At 45.2% G+C, this 23,557-nt stretch overlaps 3 protein-coding genes and 2 long non-coding RNA genes across 5 annotated transcripts; 4 read left to right on the forward strand and 1 right to left on the reverse strand.

Annotated features, from left to right (window-relative positions):
* The first annotated feature begins 1,339 nt into the window (after positions 1-1,339).
* On the forward strand, positions 1,340-4,004 carry LOC123451845 (probable flavin-containing monooxygenase 1). Its single transcript, XM_045128388.1, has 5 exons — positions 1,340-1,990; positions 2,452-2,689; positions 2,804-2,979; positions 3,080-3,438; positions 3,528-4,004. Exons 1-5 carry the CDS (start codon positions 1,541-1,543, stop codon positions 3,880-3,882), a joined length of 1,578 nt encoding a protein of 525 aa, XP_044984323.1. The 5' UTR covers positions 1,340-1,540; the 3' UTR covers positions 3,883-4,004.
* A 1,349-nt stretch (positions 4,005-5,353) lies between these two features.
* LOC123451846 lies at positions 5,354-6,670 on the forward strand. The gene is made up of 3 exons (XR_006632504.1): positions 5,354-5,636; positions 5,709-5,858; positions 6,163-6,670. It is a non-coding gene; the product is annotated as an uncharacterized LOC123451846 (long non-coding RNA).
* A 2,276-nt stretch (positions 6,671-8,946) lies between these two features.
* On the forward strand, positions 8,947-9,607 carry LOC123399354. Its single transcript, XR_006610360.1, has 2 exons — positions 8,947-8,989; positions 9,344-9,607. It is a non-coding gene; the product is annotated as an uncharacterized LOC123399354 (long non-coding RNA).
* A 4,696-nt stretch (positions 9,608-14,303) lies between these two features.
* LOC123397073 lies at positions 14,304-15,077 on the forward strand. Its single transcript, XM_045091761.1, has 2 exons — positions 14,304-14,635; positions 14,730-15,077. The coding sequence occupies exons 1-2, from the start codon at positions 14,366-14,368 to the stop codon at positions 15,075-15,077; spliced, it is 618 nt and encodes a 205-aa protein (XP_044947696.1). The 5' UTR covers positions 14,304-14,365.
* A 4,669-nt stretch (positions 15,078-19,746) lies between these two features.
* LOC123451847 (histone H4) lies at positions 19,747-20,270 on the reverse strand. Its single transcript, XM_045128389.1, has one exon. The coding sequence runs from the start codon at positions 20,187-20,189 to the stop codon at positions 19,878-19,880; it is 312 nt and encodes a 103-aa protein (XP_044984324.1). The 5' UTR covers positions 20,190-20,270; the 3' UTR covers positions 19,747-19,877.
* Between the last annotated feature and the right edge of the window lie 3,287 nt (positions 20,271-23,557).

Genomic DNA, 23,557 nt, shown 5'->3' on the forward strand with positions numbered 1-23,557 from the left:
TCTGGGCCTTCAGGGATGCCGAGCTCTTTGATGGGCCGGCCCAAGGTGGGGCGCTGCAGGCGCCAGTGGGCAAACGGGCGCCTGCAGCGCCGTATAGGAGGTCCCATACTCGGCAGCAGTGCGTTGTCATGCGATGTCCCCTTCATCAGCCCAAGAGTTAAATGTCTTTGTAAGCACCGGTACCTGACCCGTTTATACGGCCCGCTTGTGGGCGCTACGATTCGTTGCTTCCGCGCGCCAGAAAACAAAATAAGTAGTACTCCCAAGATAAAACTGAAGTGGAGTACTAATACGTATCACGCACGTCTGGTTGGTTTGCTATTAAAAAGAAGGTACGTAGTCTGGTAGGTTTGCTATAAAAAACGTACATCTGATAGGCTGCAGATAGTGCTTTATCGCCTCGTAGGCAGCTCGATTCAATCGCCTGGCAAGCGAAGCTTATTTACTTACGACCACAAGTGGCCCCGTTTGATGAATCCTACTAGTAACTAGGAAGAGATGCAATTGTGGAGATGCAACTACGACATGAAGACGGCGGAGGAAGAGGAAGCAGGCGACCTGTGCATGGGCTTGATCTTCGTTTGGTTTGTGGTGGCCTACCTCGGTTTCTTTGTCTTCTCCGCCGTGATTTCCTACACGCACGTGTTCACCCGCGCTACCAGGTTCGACAAGATCTTCTGGGGGGTCGTGGGAGTGCCATGTCTGCTTATTGCCGCCGGTTTCATCTACGCGCTTCTGCGGGAAGACTCGCCCCTCCGCTGCCGGAGAAACAAGCATGCCACCGCCCGAGTCGCCGACCTGCCGCCGTCCGACGTGTGCTAGCCATCTGTGTGTGTTTCTAGTGCACGAATTGATCGCTAATGTTTTATATTCAACTGAGTTTATTTCCACTTTCAGCAATTGATCGATGATCGATATCAGTTCTCAATTGTAATTACGTGTTGCTTAGTCGGTGCCGGGTACAATAGATCTGATGTTGAATCCTTGAAACCTGGTCGCTAGTTGAAGGACCTCGCTCGTGTATGTAAGGAACTTTGATTGCCCTTTATTTAAAAAAAAATACATGTCCTCAATCGTATTGTTTTTCCGTGCCCTGTGAAACCGCTGGCACGTTGGAAGCTTAGATTCACCACGTGTCGATCGAGGCTTTTCTTCCCTCGACGATGCACAATTTTTGTGATCGGCGGCCGTCGCTATCATCTTTTACACATTTCTCCTACATCTTTCTCACAAAGAGATATGATAAGCTAACTAAGCGTGGATTTGATGACCCTGCTCCGTAATCTGCACGAAAATTAGTAGCGCAAAAGGAAGACCAGCTGTAAGCACTCTCCAGATGTTTCTTGCACATCTGACTCGAGTCGAGTGGCAGTGGCACGTACACTGGCAAGCATGTGACCTTCAATGTCCTAGTCCAGCTGAACCCACGCAACCACGCTTCCCTACATCACGCCTCCCCCACTCCTCACAAGCAAGCACCAGCCGATATCACACACTAGCCAAGCCAAGCCAAGCCAGTCGACACGTAGCGCGTCCCATCATGGATGAGAAACAGAAGAGGGTGGCCATTGTGGGCGCCGGCGCGAGCGGCCTGGCGGCGTGCAAGCACGCCCTGGAGCGCGGCCTCCAGCCGGTCGTCTTCGAGTCCTCCGGCGCCATCGGCGGCGTGTGGGCGCGCGCGCTGGCGTCCACGCGGCTGCAGACGCCGCGCACGCTCTACGAATTCTCCGACTTCCCCTGGCCGCCGGAGGTCGCCGAGGTGTTCCCGGACCACGCCCAGGCCGCGGCCTACCTGCGCTCCTACGCGGCGCGGTTTGGCGTGCTGGAGCGCGTCCGGTTCGGCTGCCGCGTGACGGCGATGGAGTACGCTGGCGTCGTCGAGGAGGAGGTCCAGGCGTGGGACCGGTGGGCCGGCGACGGGTCGGCGTTCGGGGATGGCCGCGGCGAGTGGCGGCTCACCGTGCAGCAGCAGGGCGGCGGCGACGTCGAGGTAAGAGCACTAGTACGTACACTGGGAAGGAACCTCATACTGTACGACAGCGAAATTTGTATGGCTCATCTTTCACTCCAGTACAGTGTCATCCTTACCTTTTTTTTTTAGCAAAAAAAAAAGTGTCATCCTTACCTCCTACATAGCCCTTGGAGTAAAAAACGGGCTGAGGCCCATGAGCCCATCACTGTATGTTATGTTGCTGATTCCCAAGTTCTCCAAGAAAACAAAACGTTGCTGGGTCTCAAAGAAATGGAAGTGCACAATGTACTGTAGCAGACAACGATGGCTAACAGTGAGCAAACATGTCTGCATCAACACTTGAACGGATCATACGGGCTATGTATATCCAACGTTAGCATATACACAACCAATTTACTCATCAGTACCGAGTTCACTTCACTTCATGCTAACATTGGCAACAGCTGATTCTTGCCAAACACTTCACTTCATGCTTCCAGACACATGTTGCGGACTTTGTGATCCTGTGCACCGGGAGATTCAGCGGCATCCCAAATATACCCACATTCCCTCCCAACAAAGGGCCGGAGAAGTTCGACGGCACGGTGATCCACTCCATGGACTACTCCGACATGGGCACCGCAAAGGCCACCGAACTCATCAGGGGCAAGCTCGTCACCGTCGTCGGCTACCAGAAGTCCGCTATAGACATCGCTGCAGAGTGCGCAAACGCAAATGGTGAGATCTCTAGCTTTCCTACAACTCTTCATTGCAGAGTGATCACAAGGGAAGAAATGTTCAGAGCACTGAGGTCAGATATATCTTAATTGTCTTAATTGTTGTTGCACTCAGGAGCCAAGTATCCATGCACAATAATATGTCGAACGAAGAGGTGGATCATACCCGACTACTACGCTTGGGGCGTTCCCATTGCGTTCTTCTACCTCAACCGCTTCTCGGAGCTCCTAGTACACAAGCCAGGAGAGGGGCTGCTCCTTAGCCTTCTTGCTACCTTCTTATCACCCTTGGTAAGTTCCTACTTATACCACACCACTCTCCCAAGTAGATACAGATCATAAATTTGTGTCCATGCATGTATTTAACCCGAATATACACCTACCTGGTCAGAGATGGTTGTTCTCAAAGTTTGTCGAGAGCTACTATAGATGGGTGGTGCCCATGGATAAGCACGGCATGGTGCCAGACCACAGTTTCTTCCAGGCTATCAGCTCTTGCTTGGTTGCAATATTGCCAGACAAATTCTATGACATGGTTGATCAAGGAAGCATTGTTCTCAAGAAAGCAAAGAGCTTCAGTTTCTGCAATCAAGGTGTGATTGTCGAAGGTGAATCCATGCCGATAAAGAGCGATGTGGTCATATTCGCCACCGGATACAAGGGAGACCAAAAGCTAAAAGAGATGTTCACATCATCCTTGTTCAGAGACAATGTGACTGGCTCACCATCCAATATTATTCCTCTTTACAGGTTTAACCTCTCCATGCATCTCTTAAACATGCTTGTTTAGCTGTCTGTACATATGCAGAAGCTCACAGTTGTTTTTGTTAACTGAGCAGGCAATGCGTGCATCCTAGGATCCCACAGCTGGCCATCATCGGCTACTCTGAGAGCATAGCAAACCTGCACACCTTCGACATGCGCTCCAAATGGTTGGTGCATTTCCTTGACGGTGTATTTCAGCTGCCTAGCATAAAATCTATGGAGATGGATATAAAGAAATGGGATGAATACATGAAGAGGTATTCTCGTGAATACTTCCGTCGATCTTGTGTTGGAGCTCTCCACATCTGGTACAATGACCAGTTGTGCCAGGACATGGGATGTGAAGCCAGGAGGAAGAAAGGGTTCTTTGCAGATTGGATGTTGCCGTATCTTCCATCAGATTACAAGGATATCAACCTGAAGAAGTGACAAATGACATCTGCCACGCCATCGCTGCTCTTAAATCAGACAGAAAAACTAGCATTCCAGCAATGCTGTGCTGACTATTGTACAAACTAAATGACATGGAATAAGCTCGTCAGTTGAACCTAGAGCTGGTGCCCTGTTCCTAAATATTGTTGCAGCAAGTCTACTATTCTACTTGTTACCGCCCCCCAGGACTGCATCCTACGGGCAAACCATTATCGGTTAGTTTCGAAAAAGATGATGATATGCTTCATGCAAATTTCCTCCTGAACTATGTGCACATCAACCAGACATGCCGTCAAATTAAAAACTGGGCAGACTTGTCGATTGATTCCCACCACTATTCAGAATGAACTTCCTAAAAACAAAAATGGTGCCCACTCTGAACCCCCCATCTTTAGCTACTCTACTGTAACATATGAATTGTCTGTTTCCAAGGGATTACCTCCCTCAACCAAGTGTGCCAATGGGTCCAAAAGACTGCTCCAAAAATATTAGCTGTCCAGCTAGAGCTAGATGATGCTCGCCTCTGAAACCAAACCAACCAATACATACTGAACCATCACCAATAGGCAACTAAGAGCTTCCATTCTGGGTGAGCAGTTTTATGTGGCAGCATGCCATTAAGTCAATAAATTAGGTGCTCATAGTTATGGCTGTAACCTGTACTGGAGCAGTCCTTTTAAGCGACCTGGATATAAAGGATGCAGCATCACCTCAAAGTGCAAAGTTAACTCATTCATCAGATATTTGCCTTTATGTACACGCGTCTCATACTCCCCGCGTCGCTGAAGACAAAAACAATAACTGACAGTTTACATAATACTAGACACCCTTCCCTTCCCTCTCCATCCTCAACTCCTTCCTAGATAGAACTCTGAAGAAGGGCAGCAAAAATGGACAGGGAGAGGGTGGGCATCATAGGTGCTGGTGTGAGAGGCCTAGCCGCCTGCATGCACGCGCTAGACAAGGGGTTCAGGCCAGTGGTATTCGAGGTCGATGACACCATTGGCGAAGTGTGGGCGCATACCTTGGAGTCGACGAGGGCTCAGGTGCCGACAACCTCGTACCGGTTCTTAGATCTGCCATGACCTGCGAGCGTGTACCCAGGCCACCGGGAAGTCATGGAGTACACCAGGTCGTACTTGCACGAATTTGACCTCCTCAGGTGTGTTCAATAGTCAGGTTTTGGGAGCTGAATACCTTGGTGCAACTGAGGAAGAGACCATGGCATGGGAGCACTAGTCAGGTGATAATGGGAAGGCGTTCGCGGCTGGGAAGGTTAGGGGGTGGAGCCTTATAGTCAAGGTCCTGACAATTGGTGATGTGAGGCATGTGCAGTCATGAGCTAGAAAAACACAGTATGAACCAAGTCTGTTTGAACAATATAATGTGTTCACCTTATGCACAGAATCACTTTGTACAATTTACATTATGTTACTATGTACTCCCTCCGTACCTAAATACTCCCCAACAACAATTATACAATTATTTAGGTACAGACGAAGTATAAGTAATTCCTGTTGCAGGTTTTTCAAGTGGATTTTAGGGTACTGTGCATCAGAAGGGATAGTGGGGGACCCCAAACCCAGAATTTCCAGCAGATAAAGGACCTGAGTTGTTCAAGGGAAAAATATTGCACTCTGTGGACTATTCTTACACAGATAATGCGGCTGAATTTGTCGAAGGGAAGAGTGGCATACTTGGATCTGGAAAATAAGCATTTGATATTGCTGCAGAGGTTGCCAAGTTGAATGGTGAGTTCAAGAGAATTAAGACCTCACTAACTAGCAATAGAATAAGTGCCTGACAGTTCGATCCCAATGCAGGTGCAGCTCAGCCGTGCACCAGGATCTGCAGAAAACTAACGGGGACTTTACATTAATTACTTCTACCTTAACCGCATCTCGCAACTACTTGTTCATAAGCCTGGTGGAGGATTTCTGCACTACATATTGGCTTGCGCACTCTCTCCCTTGGTAAATAATTACTCCCAACTCAAACAGAGTTTCCAAAGCAGTATAGAGAAGTAATGTATATAATCTGCACTACTGCGATCTTAGTGAAGTAATGTATATCACGCTATCAAAAAAAAGTAATGTATATCAAAAGCATGCACCCAGTTTTGAAGTTGTTAATTGCTTTTCTAGCTTATGCCTTTGGTCGACAACAAGAACAAGCTTAATAAAATAAATTAGTATTAGTTTAGGTGAAAGTACAATTTACATGTTTAATTTATGTTATGTATACTAATCTCATTTATTATATTGATTGAATCAACAGAGAAAGTATACGCCCTCAAATTGCTCAGTTGGCAACAGTCGGGTACTCAGAAAGCCTTACCGACAATATATGCCTCAAAGAGGATTTGTCAATTGGGTAATCCATTTCCTTTTTGGTGGCTTCCAGTTGCCAGGCATAAGATGCATGGAAGAGAGTGTAGCAGAGTAGGCAAGGTAGAAGGATCTTTAGAACGGAAAGTATTTTCGTCAATCTTGTATAAGCACCGGGGTTTTTTGCTTTAATGATTTGTTGCGCCAAGACATCGGATGCAAGACTAGAAAGAAAAGATTCCTGGCTGAATGGTTACAGCCATATGGACGTGCTGATTATGCAGGCCATTGCTGAAGACAACAGCACATTTTTCACTAGTATATTCAAAGCAAAAGAAGAGATAAGAGCAGATACCTTCAGGGCTATATAGATGATTTCAGCAAGTCTTTGTTTTAGCAAGTTTGTTATTAGATTAACTATAGGAAATAACTCTACAGTTAACCATAATAAATTTCAATTACAGCATCTCCTAGATGTTCTTTGCTCTTTCAAGGTGGTTAGGGAGGTCTAGTTGCTTCCGTTGAGTTCTTTTAATTTGCCTTTTGAGTCCTTTAAACTGTTGTAGAGTTTTCATGTACTGTTCCCTTTCCACACAAAAACTAAGGCGGTGAAAGAAGAGAGAACTAGGCAGTTATTTGCTATGTTATATACTGAAAATCACAAGTAAATTTCATTTGATGTATCTTTACTTACCTCTTGTATGAAATTAGAAAACCTTGTATAACGGTCCAAAGCATAAAAATAAGTCATAGGAATGCTAAGAACATTTTATTTTATTTTAGTTCCTCCGCCGACAGGATAAAAAGATGTTGGGTCAAGTACAACGTACGTACTCCCTCCGTCTCGGTGTATAGGTCATCTTAGGTTGTGCACCGTGACCAAGACGGAGAGGAAAACAAGAAAATTAATGTGATTTTGCTAATTAATACCATTGCATGCAATGAACTGACCACTGCATGTCGTACTAGTTAGTCTCAAGTCATTAAAAACATACACGCCCCACGTCTCTTATTGGTTGATTCCTTTATTCATGTCAAAAAACAAAAAACAAGATGAAAGTTAATGCACCGTGCCTAAGTGTTTTGAGATTATTTGGTTTTCGTAAGATGACTTATACATCGAAACGGACGGAGTATGTTGTCATTTGGATAGTCCAGCTCTTGACATCAAAATGCTACAGAGTATAGCCTACATAAAAAAAAGTTCACACCTCATATCTCAACAAGCATCCCAATCTTACTATGGCAAAAGATCCTTATATTAAAACAAGGAACAGCTGTTCACTTGAAAGAAAACTTATTTTGTGTCATTTAAATGTACAGATATCGCTAGTCAATACAAAATGATAGTGTCATATCTCGTAGATTCAGAAACTGCATTATTATTTAACAGTAAACAGAATGATCGCCGCTTAGGGTGAGGGCGTGAGGCTCAATATAAATGGCAAATAAATGAACCATGATGAAGCCAAAATGTGGGCCTAAAATAGTAAGAAATGATGGGGCGGTTATTGTTAAATGAATCAGTGGTGAACAGTCTGCTGCCCAGCCCAATATGTGATGTAAATGACAAACATGTCACAGGCAGACCAAATGAATGACACAGCAAATCACCATATAATTTGCTGCCGCTATGACCAATATGAGCCTTCCACTGTTTTATTTTGTGAAGGAATAACAGTTTTCAAGCACATCAATAGAGTGACTGGTGAAGTGGATCTATTTTTAAATGACCTTAGTACCTTGTTCGGCAAATCATTAACTGAAAAGCAGTAATAAATCACTGCCGAAAGGAAAGAAAACATTGGCCAACAGAGAAGATTGCAACAGTATGAGGAGTCCAAGACACCAAAATGGAGGAATTTTTGTCCAAAAGGACCCCCTGTCGAGTGAGATTGTCAAAAGAGACCACCTGCGAGTGGAAAGGAGAAAAAAGACCCCCACCCCGGGTGGCGGCAGGCGCGCCAGGCGGCACGTGGCACCTGCCGCCACCACCCCTGGCGGCCGGGGCCTGCCGCCACCGGCAGAGGCGGCCAGCGCCGCAACCCGTTCCCGCCCACTCCTGTCCGTAGCGGACAAAGCCGGGTGGGCCCTGCCGCCTCGGGAGCAGGCGGCCAGGGCACTGTTTCCGCGCGGCCGACACTGTTGCTGATTGCGCTGATTTCCGCGCGGCCAGATTCCCAGGCTTATTTCCCGCTCGCACCGACGAAACAGTGGAAATTTTTCCAGCTCTCCACCGACGAAACAGTGCGAAACTTCTTCTTTATAAGCGAACCGCGTCGCTGCCTCCTCTCTCACTCTCTTCTCCTGCCGTTGCCTCCCGTGTCACTCTCTTCTCTTTCTCACTCTCTTCTCTTTCTCACAAGAGCTACTCCGTATGAATGTTTATGTGGCGATTTAGGACGGTTTAAAGTTAGATTTTGAAGACGTTGTAGTTGAAGAAAAGATAGATCAAGGTAAGAGCTTTCCATATCTGTTGGTTGTGTTTGCATGCATGATGTATTTATTTTGTTTGATTAGTTTCTAAGTATGTGTTTTCTTTTGTCTTAGGCAGCGTATTATCACTTTTGTGGAACTATTTTGAAGACGTTGTAGTTGAAGAAAAGATAGATCAAGGTAAGAGCTTTCCATTTCTGTTGGTCGTGTTTGCATGCATGATGTTTTTATTTTGTTTGATTAGTTTCTAAGTATGTGTTTTCTTTTGTCTTAGGGAGCGTATTATCACTTTTGTGGAACTATTTTGTCATGCGATATGAACTACTAAGTTGAAGATCAAGGTATGAGACTTTGTTCATATTTGTGTTCATGTGATAATAGGTCGACTATGTTCATATATTACCGATGATTTGTTCGTGTTTGCATGCAACTGGTATTTAGAAAGGAGCCGGAAAAATGCCTATGTAACTAGCATTTTTGTAAAAAAACATGTAATAATATGTTAGCTCCATTAGTATTGTTACATGCAAGACGCGTGTGTAATATATTTGTTTATTTGATAATTTGTCAACCCCGTAGAAATATGACTCGTGATATATATATATATATATATATATGCATGCAGTATGTATTTTTAGACTTTTGCTAGCACGGAAATAATTATGTGTGTAATATTTTTGTTCATATGAAAATAGGTGGAATTCGCTGATATTATTCTGGTGATATATTATATTCGGAAGGATATCCTTATTTAAACCGGAGGTATGAATGACATATTGTAATTCATCTTCTATTTATTTTATAGATGTAGTGTCACGATAAATGATACAATATAAATTATTATGCGTAGATGTAATGGATGTTGTTAAATTGTTATATGTAAAAAAGATAAGTAATGGATGTTGTTATTACAATGTAAATCTAAAAATATGATTTTTAATGGACTAACGATGTAAATATGGCTGCTCGTTAGGTACTATGGAAAATTTGTTAGTGTTTTATGGGCACATCGTACGTGAGGGTCCTTCTGGTGTGGATGTGTCTAGATGCCGGATGACTACGGTTGTAGTGAAAGACATGGTTAATGTAGAGTATGCGGCAGTTAGAAGGTGCATCCGATCGGTGTTTGGTTCAGCGATGAATGGAAAAAAAATGACCCTGGAGGCTTTCGTGGTTGAGGGAGGAAATCGTTGGGTTCTGCGACGGGTTACTGGTGAAAGAGCATGGGCGTCGTACATGGGTTTTGCAAGTAATCCCAATAACTCCATGTATGGACAACCCATGGTTTATGTGGAGTTCATTTCTGCCAGTGATGTCGCCGAGTGCAGTAGCGGTGCCGGTGAGGCCGAGTTGGCCATAACTGTAGCCCCCGACGCCGGCCCATCGGAACCAAGCGGTGGCGAACATATGGCCTTAACTGTAGCCCCCGACGCCGGCCCATCGGAACCAAGCGGTGGCGAACATATGGCCTTAACTGTAGCCCCCGACGCCGGCCCAACGGAACCAACAGGTGGCCAACAAGTGTATGACACGGGATATTGGTCTGCGGTCGTTGACATGAGCGAACATGTCGAGGGATTGCCGGAGGCGCTAGATGATGACGATGATGGTCATTCTTCTGCGTCTTCGAAATCAGATGATGATGAAGTTGTTCCTCCTGAGAATGCGGTCGCTGCAGCAATCAACCCAGAGTTTTTACAGGTTATGAGCATCACCAATGAATTTCACTCTGTTGCTGGCCTAGACGCGGGGAGTCTCGCCGTTGGACAGATTTTCCCAGATAAGAAATCTGCTAAACAAGCAATACATAGCTATGCAATTGCTATACACAGGCAACATAGAGTGAAGCAGTCTGATAAAAAGGAGTTGAAGCTCATATGCATCCATCGCGAAGCGGGTTGCCGCGGAAGAGTTATTGCTCGCCAGAAGCTTGGGGTATGTCAGCCATGGCATGTCGCAAAAATAGAGCAACATGGTTGTGAGCAAACCGGCACTCTTTCAGAGCACCGCAACGTGACTGCAGAATATGTGTCACAGGTGATGCAAACTATTGTGCAGCAAAGTCTTAATATTAGTATTAGGGCTTTGCGTGCAACTGCATCTGATCTAATTGGTTTCCCTGTCAGCTATAGCAAGGCTCGTCATGCAAAGGAAAAGATATTTCAGAGGTTGTATGGAACCTATGAGGAGGCGTACTCTTTTGCCCCTAGAATGTTGCATCAGATTTCAGTTGCTAATAGGGGGACTCAAGTTTTCCGGAAAGAACGTCCAAATCCATTGAACCCGGACGAGCAAATCCTGGACCGCTTATTCTGGGCATTCGCCCAGACTATACAAGCATTCAAGCATTGTCGTCCGGTTGTATCAATTGATGGTACATTTCTCACTGGAAAGTACAAGGGCACACTCTTAGTGGCGATGGCAACTGATGCAAACAATCAACTTCTTCCTATTGCCTATGCACTAGTGGAGAGCGAAAACAAACATAGTTGGCTATGGTTCCTGTGTTGACTGAAGATGGGTGTCATCAAAGATCGGGAAGGGGTTTGCATCATCTCTGATCGCAACACCGGACTATTAAGCGCGCTTGAGATAATTAAGGCTTCACAAGATCCAGATTGGGGGTGGCCCGATCTGGAGACAAGGTGGTGCATGAGGCATTTGGCAGCTAATTTTTTTTCGAAATTCAAAAACAAAGATTGATTCAAGCTATTCAAGAGGATGTGCATGCAGAAAACTACAGCAAAAATGAATGCTATCTGGGCAGGTATCAATGGTCAGATCGAGCGCGCATCCCTCCCGGCGAGAGAAGACCGGAGGGGTCGTCGAACAGCAATAAATTTGAGCCAGTGGATTAATGAGAATTGTCCCAATTTGTACAAGTGGGCGCAGTCTCATGACACAGGCGCTAGATACGGTATAATGACAAGCAACTTGTCTGAGGTGTACATTGGTGTTCTTAAAGGGGTGAGGGCACTACCTATCACAGCACTAATTGATGAAACTTGGAACCGGACTGTGTCATACTTTGCAGATAGAGTCACCGTTGCCAAGGCACTAGTTGACTTGAACAAGACCTGGTCTGAGAAGATGCAAAGACATCTTGATGACAAAGCAAAGAAGTCGCAAAGACATGGATGCGGGCAGGTAGATGCACTTAGGAATAAATGGGAAGTTAGTGTGCGAGCAAAGTTTGTGAAGGGTCACCACAGGGGAGAAAAAAAACAAGTTGTGACGCTTGGCGCAACCTCGTGTGAGTGCACTTGCAACAAGCCCAAGCTTCTGGGATATCCTTGCAGTCACGTATTGCGGACAGCTGCAGATCAACAAATTAGTGTCGAGTCATACGTATCACCATACTTCAACATGCACAATTTGTACAACACTTGGAACGGTGAGTTTTGGGCATGGGGCATTGATACGAACTACAAGCAATTATGGCCAGAAGGCACCACATGGGTTCCAGATCCCGCATTGATGCGAACCAGCAAGGGACGGCGTCAGTCTAGGCGTCATCGCAATGACATGGACCACAGCCAGTTGGGAGAACCAAGGCGATGCCGCGTATGTAGGTGTGCTGGTCACCCGCGTAGGGAGTGTTCCTATCATAACAACAACACTGCGTGATATGTAATCACGCTATGTATTCATAATTTAATCGTGATGTAATATTCGGAATATGTATTTTAATTTAATCGTGATGTAATATTCGGAATATGTATTTTAATTTAATCATGATGTAATATTCAGAATATGTATTTTAATTTAATCGTGATGTAATATTCGGAATATTTAATTTTTTTCATCGTGATTGGAGGTTATGGCTGAAATGCCCCAGCTTTTGAATGGTTATCACGACAACCACCACCGTTGCCAGCTTTTCATAAATCCAAATCATGAAAATCCTCCTCAGACCTTCCGGCTTCGAACTGTAAAGACGCCCTGGTCAATATAGAATCGGTTCCTTGAACACCTTGAGGCTTATGGACTCCTACATTTTGCGAACATCGCAGCTCGTCGAGGTAGTTTTACTGCCGACCCATCCCTTTTGACATCCCTCGTTGATAGATGGAGACCGGAGACCCACACATTTCACTTTCGATGTGGAGAGCTTGCACCTACTCTAAAAGATGTGTCAATGATCACAGCTTTATCAATTAGAGGTGTGCCAGTGGTACATCCATGAGTTTCTCCTAATTGGCCAGCAGATGTCTCTGCCCGTCTGAGGCTCGAAATGCCCATATCAGATCGTTCTGGTCCGCCTCGAGGTGTCCCACACAGCTGGCTTCGTATTAACTTCGAAATTTTATCTACCCATGCTGATCCTGAGACAACGAAGAGACACTTGTTTGCATATTTGTTGTGGCTCTTCGGTGTGATGTTTCCTAATTCTCACGGGGATGTAGTTTTGCCTGGTCTCATCTATTTTGCCGCAAAGATAGTAGACGAACCTTTACCCCAAAATCCACCATATAGCTTTGGTTCTGCTTTGCTTTCTCACACATACCGAGGGTTGTGTGATGCCACTCAAAAAACGGCATTCACATCTAAAGCTCCATTACTTTGTGTCTCATACGAGTTTCTACAGTTGTGGTCCTGGGAATACTTACCTGTAGGACGACCGCAGATAGTAGAACCCGCAACCCCGTACAACTATGGTGAGGGTGTTGTAACTATGTCCACTCGGTGGATACTGGGTCGAAAAAAATGGTCTACTAAAATTGCAAAAAATTGTTACCCCATATACCATGATCAGTTTGAGCTTCTTAACGACTCACTAATAACATGGAACCCGTGGACTGAGGCGCACATTGATATGGTATTTGGTTCGCAACACATGCCAGTGGAATGCGTGAGAGATAGTGCCTTTTGGATGACTCGCTGCAATTTACTCTATCTATGGTTTGTAGAACCGTATAATCCTGACCGTGTCATGAGACAGTTCGGTCTATATCAAGATATTCCACCACCGGTTCCAAGATGTATCGACGAAGAAACTCATAAGTAAGTAAGATGTGACCTAGCTAAATAGATATTCCATCAACTATTCTTGAATTTTTTTGTTATCTATAATTACAGGATGAGCAATATGGGCAGATCTGGTGTGGACTGGAATGCAGAAAACGTTGAATGGATAAATCAGTGGAATAATGAAGCTCTACAAAATATAGTGCCTCAGCAACGGTAATTTTACTAATGTTAATTTAATTATGTGCTTATAAAATACAGAATGTGATGTCAATTTAGTAATGTTAATTTATTTATGCAGAGCGTACGATGCAACTATGACAGAAGCGTACTATAATTGGTATCGCATGAGCACGCGTACTAGACTGACGAGTGAACCACCTACGATGCCAACACATCCAACGCATATGGAACAGTTGCAGAGACGGATGGACACATCATCAGCTTACTATCGTGACTCCGCGGTAATAATCAACATCTTGCTATTCAGGTCCATCATTTCATGAACAATTTAACCAACGAACAACGATTTTTTTCAGATTGATATTTGCACCCAAGTACAAGCGATGGCGAGGGAAGGAATGCGAGCCCAGGGAATTGATCCTAAAGGCAGGTCGTGGTTTAAAAAAATTAGCGAATTCGTGAGCACAAGGTTTACGAGATGCGGTATAGAGAACGACGTTGTCACTGCAGCGTACAACATTCCGGAACCGAGGTCAGCTAGACCGAGTGCGGCGCCGTCGTCGTCCATGCGGTGGGGAGAGGGTCGTAATACTACGCCGACACTTCCACGACATGACTCGTCTCTACCAATACATGGGCAGACATCACAGGTAAATGCTCCAGATGTAGGTTCGACACCCGAACAGACTCATTTCGTGGAGCAGGATGCATATACAGCATATGGCGCACACATTCAAGGATCTCAGCCATATCTGCCCACGCGAGGGATTAGGATGCCCGAGGAGAATCGTTGGGCTGAGACAAGCGAGGGAGCACAAAGCTACAACAGCGGTCAGGTATGTACAATTATAATAAGCAATTACATAACTTCTATTTACACATCTTTTTGCTAAACACAATTTATTTTAAAAACATTTTTTCGTGGAGCAGGAAATTAATGATCCATCATGGGGAGATGAACATACCCAGCGTGGCGTACAGAAAGAAATACTCACAGAAACCCATGATACTCAATGCACGCTCCCAGGAATGATAAATGATTTTTTCGGGCAGGATGTTATTGGTCCATCTTACATCAATTCTGAGTCACAACCATTCACCTATAATTTAGAATCATCATCTCAATATGGATTTCAGACTCCACCACCTATGCATGAGTCGCAGACACAGGAACACGAGGGACAGTACGGTCGTGGTCTTCGTGAACACAGACCCCCTGACCGATTGTCACCCTCCGGTCGTCGGGCAAGGCCAGCTGGTCGTCGTCGCATAGGGTGATTCGTCTATGTATGTGTGCGAACAATTGCATCTCTCTATGTCAGTTTCAAACTTTCAGATGTACGTACAAGACATCTATGTAGTTTCATGAAATAAAAGTTCTCGATATATTTGAAGTTGCTTCCATAAAATAAGATACATAAAATAAGATTCATAAAATAACATACATAAAATAAGATACATTAAGATGTAGAGTTCATAAAAAAAACTACATAAAGTCGTCGTCATCCTTCGACGATGTAGAGCTCTCGCCCTTTGACGAAGCGCTACTCTTGGCCTTCGATGATGATGCGCTCTTGGCCTTCGTCGATGACGCGCTCTTGGTACTCGGCATGAAGATATCGTCTTCGTCCTCACTATCGTCAATCCATAAGAAGGGATGTTTTACTCCACCTCCACCGCGTATGTGTTGGCCTTTCTTCTTCCATCTTTCATTCAACCGCAGAAGTTCTTTTCGAATCTCCTTATATGTCCTTGCAGGCCACCCCTTCGTAGCTAATGCGTGGGCAACCTCATTCAGTAGCGTGTCACTACTGATGAGTTCGTCCCATGAAACTATTCTATTATCTATCTTGAAATTGCTATCTAAGCGCAGAAGACACTCGAACATACCACTATGAAAACTACGATCGAAAGGATAATGAGACATTTTCAGCACACTCCTTACCCACCTTGGTCTGGAGGGGGTTTTATAGGTGTAGCAGAGCGAGACGAATAACTAATGGCGGGAAAACGAGGAGGGAAAGCGAGGCGGAAAAGCGAGGGCGGGAAAACAAGGGCGGGAAAGCGAGGCGGGAACAAAATGGTGGCAAAGCTATACGCGGGATAAAATGGCGGGAAAGCGAGGCGGGAAATAAATGACGGGATAAAATGAACATACACGTAGCTGAAATTAAGATACTCATTGCGGAAATTAAGATACACATTACTGAAAATAAGATACAATTTGCCGAAATTAAGATACAACTTGCAGAAATTAAGATACAAGTAACACAACTTAACATACAATAAAATAAATCTACTGAGTCCAACGTGGATATTTTCCTTTTCCATCACCAGCTTCTTCTGCTGCCTTGGCGGCACGAGCCCTTTCTCTCTTTCTCTCCCTCTCAGCTTCACGGGCATGTTCCCGCTGTCTGTAAACCTCCTCTAGCCGAAGTTTCTCTTCTTGATTTTTCCTTATCATCTCATCAAGAAAAGCCCTCTGCTCCACACAGTAATCTTCCCACTCTTTCTTCTGCTCTGCTTTCTCCTCTGCTTCAGCCTTCTCACGACGCTCTTCCAAGTCCAAGCTAGCCCATGCACGGCGACCTCTTTCACGAATCTCGGTCACCGCCCAGTCCGGCATTTTCGTGTCAATCCAACGATAGTACATGCAGAGAGGAGGAGGAGACTAAAGGATGGATCAGATTCAAGTAAACAATAATATCAAATAACAATAATCTGGATGACTTGAGCATACCGGAGGCCTGACGTACGCAGAAATAGATTCGGGTGGATCAGATTCATAATTGGCGCACATGAAAAACTTCATGCCCAACCAATCTGAAAAATCCGTCACCTCCTTCACCTTGCAGACATCTCCGCACCAACATCGAACTGCTTCCACCCCCCGAGGCAAGCTTGCACTCTGCATTTTCCTAGGCCTAATGCTCTGATCCGAACAAGGTAAACTCATACTGACTATGGAGGTGCAGGTGCTTTGAAGTCTGTCTGATGATGAAGAGAGTTTCACTCCCTGCCTCCTTTTATAGGCTCTGCCGGATGTCTACGCGGGAAAAAAGGGCGCGAAAACGAGAAACTGCAGCGGGAAAATAACGCGGGAAAATTAGGCGGGAAACTATTGCACTGCTCGTCCGTCGTTATCGCGTGTACATTCTAAAATAAGTCCATATACATCCATATGTAGTCTTGTAGTACGAACTCTTAAAAGACTCTTGTAGTTACTTTTGTATAAATGATATTTTTTTTCAAACCATGAAAGAGAATTGTGTGTGATCATTATAAAAGATAAAGAAGAAACAAGTACAAAGCTCTTAGCGTCATACAAAAAAAAGACTAACTTTACTAAGAGCATCATTATAGAACCATGAAAGAGAATTGTGTGTGATTATACGAACAAGGATTCAAAATCATTTACTTTCATATAAATTTACTTTCATGTAAATGATAGTTGCATTTTAAGTATTAAGATTACATATTATGGCGACCAACAAGAGCATCATCACCAAGTGATTAGTTAGTAATGTTTTCTACTTTATTCCATGGCAGTGTCACTGCTGCGATAGCAATCAAACATTCACTCCCAAAATATTTGATCGAGAGCTAAACCATACTTTCTCTATAAATAAATATAAGAAACGCTATTGTAAACAATGTCGACCTAGAGATAAAAGCCACACGAAACCACCGTAACAAACAGTGTCGACCAGGAGACAAAGAGTCCCTCTGAAATCGCCGCGGTGAACAATGCTGACCCGAAGATGAGAGCCCCGTGAAACCACGGAAAAAACCGCCCGCCTTCACTGGCGTGGATATCTTGGTTTGGTTCGACGGATGGGGGATAACCACGGCCCAACAAAATATCCATAGTATATGCCTCCCATGCACTTAGCCATCCGTGCAACTTGCACAATATTTTTGTTCAAAAGGATTGCACGGTCCGAACCGGAGCAAGTTGGCAGGAGTAAATTTTGACTGTTTCGTCGGTGGAGAGCGGGAAAAATTCCCACTGTTTCGTCGGTGCGAGCGGGAAATAAGCCTGGGAATCTGGCCGCGCGGAAATCAGCGCAATCAGCAACAGTGTCTGCCGCGCGGAAACAGTGCCCTGGCCGCCTGCTCCCGAGGCGGCAGGGCCCACCCGGCTTTGTCCGTTACGGACAGGAGTGGGCGGGAACGGGTTGCGGCGCTGGCCGCCTCTGCCGGTGGTGGCAGGCCCCGGCCGCCAGGGGTGGTGGCGGCAGGCCCCACGGCCGCCTCGTGCGGTGGCGGCAGGTGCCACGTGCCGCCTGGCGCGCCTTCCGCCATCCGGGGTGGGGGTCTTTTTTCTCCTTTCCACTCGCAGGTGGTCTCTTTTGACAATCTCACTCGACAGGGGGTCCTTTTGGACAAAAATTCCAAAATGGAGTCCATAGAAGATAAAAGCAAGGGCATTGATTGGCTGGCTGGTACTCACAAACTTCGAGAAGAAAACATAAAAGGGTAAAGATGATATTAGGAAAAACTGGGTAAAGGATATTTACTATTAACTTATCTTAGTACTCCGTAGTAACATAAAGAAAAACTTGAATATGGAACACCACTTTCTACAGTTTGTAGAGCAAACAGACATGCTAGAAACAGATAATGACAACTTTCAAGAAGGCAGTAAAGCAGCAGACGTGCTCAATGTGACAAAATCGTTGAAAAATGTAAAGAGGTTTTGAGGTACAGTAGTTCCATTTCCTCCTCCGTCGCCTTCCAAAACCACGGGGCATTCAGAAGTGAACTTTGCTCTGCAACTAGTCACCATGAGAATTCGACTGCTAAGATACCAAAATGCGAAGACAGTTCGAATCGTATTCTGACATGAACATGGTTGGTTTGGGGAACAGAAGGCAGAATACACAAATGTAGATCAACACAGCCTGACAATCACTGCAACCCAATCCAATTCCATTCGAGCGAACAAGCAGTAGCCATGCCAGTTCATCGGACTCCCTCTGTATCAAAATATAAGTCGTTTTTGCAGTTCATTGCGTTTTTGCAGTTCACGACTTATATTTTGGTACAGAGGTGGTACATCTAACACAGTAACATGAATCAAAGACGAGAGCAAACAGCAGAACAAGAAATTGGGATAGGGATTGGAGAATAGGCATTCCTAGTAAACAACTGAAATGTACTACTGCTACCCTATCCATTCGAGCGAGCAAGCAGTACCCTGTTCAGATCAGAGCAGACAGCAGCAAGAGACTGCGTGCGCACTACTCTGGTCTGGAGCTGGGGCATGGCCTTTGCCTAGCCGCTTGTTATTGTAATTAAATAAGTTGGATCAGGTAGTCAAAATCCACTTTCGGCCAAAGAATCAGATCCGTCACAATTCAAATTCGAAGGGTCAGGCGAGCTACTTGTATCTCATGATTTCTAACCTTCAATTACAGTAAAAACACATCACTGTTAAGCCATGGAAGCAGCATTGATCATGAGAAAAATTGGGAAGACAACAGAGGCAGGTAAAGGAGATGGGTACCAAGACATTGCTGGCCGGAGCCACAAAGCAGATCCCAGCGCATTCCAAGGCTCCAGCGCGATCACCTGTCTCCTACTCTGTTATCAACGGCAACGCATCCTGCTCCAGAAGCAGAGGCATCGAACATTAATGAACACCGATGGCTTGAAAAACTAGGTGACCAGGAAAACACAACGAATCTCAGGTGCTCGACGAAATTGCTGAACGGAGATAGGATTGGGGGAGCTCGTACCTCTGCTGCAACGGTGGTGGATCGGTGCCTGCAAGCCATCACTGGATGGATTTGGAACTTGGATAGGCTTGGGAGTGGACATTTGACACTGCAGAGACGAAAAAATTGAGATAGTGGTTCGAATTGCGTGCACCAGAACCAACAAAACAGATTCGAGCACAGAAAGGTTGAGAGCCAGAGATGGGGAATTTAACAGACGCAACAGATTCCAACAACGAACTAGTTAAATTTCCATTGCAGTCCATTCGATTCCACAAAAGACAGCAAACAACAGCGAGATGCTGCGGTTACATCAACGACCAGTCGACCCTAGAACAATCTAAATCTGGTTGACGGCCTAGCCTCCGAATCCGTAGAGGGTGCGTCCCTGGCGCTTGAGTGCGTAGACGACGTCCATGGCAGTGACGGTCTTGCGGCGAGCGTGCTCGGTGTAGGTGACTGCGTCGCGGATGACGTTCTCGAGGAAGATCTTGAGCACGCCCCGGGTCTCCTCGTAGATGAGCCCCGAGATGCGCTTCACGCCGCCCCTGCGCGCGAGACGACGGATGGCCGGCTTGGTGATGCCCTGGATGTTGTCCCGGAGCACCTTCCGGTGGCGCTTGGCGCCGCCCTTGCCGAGCCCCTTGCCTCCCTTGCCGCGGCCCGACATCTTCTCGCTTCTCTCTTCTTCTCTCCGGTGAGGTTGACTTTGTCTTTGTGAGGTGGTTGCTGCGGTGGCTGATGGTTTCGGCTAGCAGGGCGAGGTGAATTTATAGCCGCGCGTCTTGGGGCCAGGGAGCGGCCGCGATCCGCGTGATGCGGTGTCCGAGCCGTCGGATGGGAGATCGATGGTGGGAGGGAGGGAGGAGGGGTCGCGCCGATCGATGACGTGGCGAGGGAGGTGTGTTTCTTTTGTGAGGAGGAGGCGGGGTGGGGGGATGCGCCTCGGGTCTCTATGGCAGGTGGGACTGAGCAGTTCTTGGATGAATTTCCCTGCGCGGAAGACTTTTCTCTTCAGCTCATCCGAAACAGCTACGTAGTACGAGCTGCACGCCCCGAGGTGAGCTCCATTGCCACCAGCTATAGATTCAACCTGTGTTTGGTTTCAGGATAAGGTGGAATCGGATGGGTTGGTTCCATCCCTAGCACCGTTCTCGTGTTTGGTTGTGTTAGGATTCGAAATTGGGTCATCCGCGTGCAGGAAATATTCCCTCCAGATGCTTCACCAAGTGATTCCATCGATTTGGAGGAATCGACTCGTTATTCGTCTGAGAAAAGCAAAGAAAAAAAAAGAAATAACCAAGCAATTCTCACTGCGTTTACCCCCGCACCCGAACAAAAGTTTTCGTGGTTATTTTTTCTCGTTTTTGTGATTATTTTTTTTCGTGGTTATTTTTTCATTTTCGTGATTATTTTTCGTAAATATTTGATATGTACTCAGGATCATATATTTTTATTTGCATGTGTTGAAAATAGAAAGAAAATGTTGCTGAAAATTTAAATTATAGGCTTGTTAAATGCAAATAACTCTATTTGTTCAGATATGTAATCTCACCATTTATATCGAAGAGGTGAGTGGTATCAGATTCTTCTCATTCATCTCTCCAACTAAACACCGGGACGGAACCAACCCATGAATTTTTTTATCATCAACTGAACACAAGGATGGAACCAACCCATGACTTCGGAACGGAACCATGACATTCCATGACTTTCGGTCCTCAAACCAAACACACCCCAAAGGAACTGTCGTGCCGTGCCGGGATAGAGCTTTCGATCAATCAATCAAGACATGAACATCGATTAAACGAGCTTGCTTTGGGGATGCCGGTCCGCAACATTGCCATCAATCAAGTTAAAATCCCGATCGATTCGTTTGATGTGTCGGTCTGTTTTATTTTTTCCGTTAAAAAAAATTCGAAAGAGCGCACGCCTTATTTCCCGCTGGACCGGCCCAGTTACGTTTTATTTTTCGTTAAAAAACAAAATAATAGTGCAATGGCTGGCTCCCTTTTCTTCAGTTTTTTCTTAAATTCGTTAATATTACCTTTTTAAATATTTCATGCAGTGCGGCATGCAAAATATTTCCTAAATATACAATAAACATTTTGGCAACACACAATGAAATTTGTATAATACTGTATAAGAGAAAATAAACAGTAACAAGAAAAAGAATGTACGTTGCATTTGGAAAATGTTCACACATTTCAATAATATTTGGGGCATTTATAAAAATGTATACGATGTATTCAAAAATACATGTAAGGCGTGAAAATTTTTCAATTCGTTTTTTAAAGCGTGAATTTTTTTTCAATTCGTTTTTTTAAGGCGTGAAATTTAAGGTGTGATTTTTTTTAATTCATTTATTTTCTTATTTATTTTGTACATTTTTTATTTAAGGCATGAATTTTTTTCAAATTGTCTTTTTAATCCATGACCCTTTTTACTAAACTTGTGGACTTTTTCGCATCTGTGGACCTTTTTCAAAACTGTAACCATTACCTTTTTCCTTTTAAAAATCTGGTTCACGACATGCATCATCACTGTACGTTGGCGTGTGTACATACGTACGGTGGTGCGCATACGTACATATAGTAGTATGCGTGCATACTACAGCTGCTATTTTGAAAATGAAAAACACAAATAAAAATAAAAAAGAAAAGACATAAAAAAGGAAAAAAAGAAAACGGGAGCAAGTCAACGTTTGCATCGGCCAACAACACGATGTTTGGGGTTCAAGTCACTCTGCGTGCTTATTTTTTGCAGTTTTAAATAAGAAAAAAATTGCACGTTTGAAAGAAGAAAAAAACCAAAGTGGGCCGGCCCAACTAGAAACAGCATGAAATGGCATCAATCCCGGTCATCCTTTGACAATTCATGTTTGTCAAACGACGTCGGGTTTAATTTAGACCGAGATTGCATAGTTCACGATGCAATCGGACAAATGTCTACAAATTCAGGGTTTAAAATGGACTTTTTCTGTTCTCTTCTCAACAAGACTTGGTAGCTACATCCGTAGGACACTAAGAGCATCTCCAGCCGTTCGCCCCCGAGGGACGTGAAATAGCGCCTTGTCGGGGCGCGTCGGCGGAAAAATCGACGTGGGGGGCTCGGGTTCCCAGCCGCCCCCCAAGGTCGCCCCCGAGCCGCCGATTTTGGCCCATTTTCGGCGGAAATTGCCTAGTTTCAGCGCAAAATGAGACCAATTTTGGCCCACATTCGACGTGCTTCGGCACAAATTGAACAGATCCTTTATTTTTTTATCACATAGTTCATCACAGAAAATCAATACAAATCAAAAATAGTTCAACAAATCAATACAAATCAAAATAGTTCAACAAATCAATGCAAATCAAAATAGTTCAACAAATATAAACTCATAATTCATCACACGTCGAGCTAGCCGTTGCCCTTGAGCAGGCCCGGGCCCACAGTGGTGCCACATGTGCAGCCCGCACAGGACCCACGATTTTGGGGGGCCCCAATATATATATATATATATAATATAGCATATACCATATAGTTGTATTAAGAAAAAGTCAAAAAACGATGGACGTCGTGGCCTGGTCGTGGACTCGTGGGCGATGCGCGCCGTGGCGCCTCGAGCAAGCTGGCCGCTGGGCGCTTGGGCCAGTGGGCCGTTTGCCTCGAGCGACCTGGGCCAGTGGGCAGGTGCGTAGCAGCGTAGATCTCCCGTCTCCCAAACGTGATCAGGTGCGTAGCAGCGTAGGTCTCCCGTCTCCCAAACGTGATCGGATCTACACAAGTACTGTCATGCAACACATCTATATATATGTACGTAATTGGTGCGCAGGTCTCCTGGTCTATGTAGACGACGCACGTCGCACGGATCCCATCGATCTGTAGACGAGTAGACGATGCACCATCGCCTGGTCTCTGAAGGATACGCGCCGGCGCCGGCAGGCCATCGGGAAAGCTTGTGATCGGCTCGTCGCCTTCGTCGTTCGCATCATTACTGATCACTTCATCTGTTCATCAGATCGACCCCGCGATCCGATTCAGGCCGCCGCCGACAGT

This window comes from Hordeum vulgare, chromosome 5H (genome assembly GCF_904849725.1).
Source record: "Hordeum vulgare subsp. vulgare chromosome 5H, MorexV3_pseudomolecules_assembly, whole genome shotgun sequence".
Classification (NCBI taxonomy): domain Eukaryota; kingdom Viridiplantae; phylum Streptophyta; class Magnoliopsida; order Poales; family Poaceae; genus Hordeum; species Hordeum vulgare.

Excerpts from the sequence above, each read along its gene's own strand:
- LOC123451845 (XM_045128388.1), top strand. The coding sequence starts at position 1,541 with ATGGATGAGAAACAGAAGAGGGTGGCCATTGTGGGCGCCGGCGCGAGC. Across the intron at positions 1,991-2,451 it reads AGGGCGGCGGCGACGTCGAG|ACACATGTTGCGGACTTTGT; the intron begins GTAAGAGCACTA and ends TCATGCTTCCAG. Across the intron at positions 2,690-2,803 it reads AGAGTGCGCAAACGCAAATG|GAGCCAAGTATCCATGCACA; the intron begins GTGAGATCTCTA and ends TGTTGCACTCAG.
- LOC123397073 (XM_045091761.1), top strand. The coding sequence starts at position 14,366 with ATGCGGTGGGGAGAGGGTCGTAATACTACGCCGACACTTCCACGACAT. Across the intron at positions 14,636-14,729 it reads AAAGCTACAACAGCGGTCAG|GAAATTAATGATCCATCATG; the intron begins GTATGTACAATT and ends TTCGTGGAGCAG.
- LOC123451847 (XM_045128389.1), bottom strand. The coding sequence starts at position 20,189 with ATGTCGGGCCGCGGCAAGGGAGGCAAGGGGCTCGGCAAGGGCGGCGCC.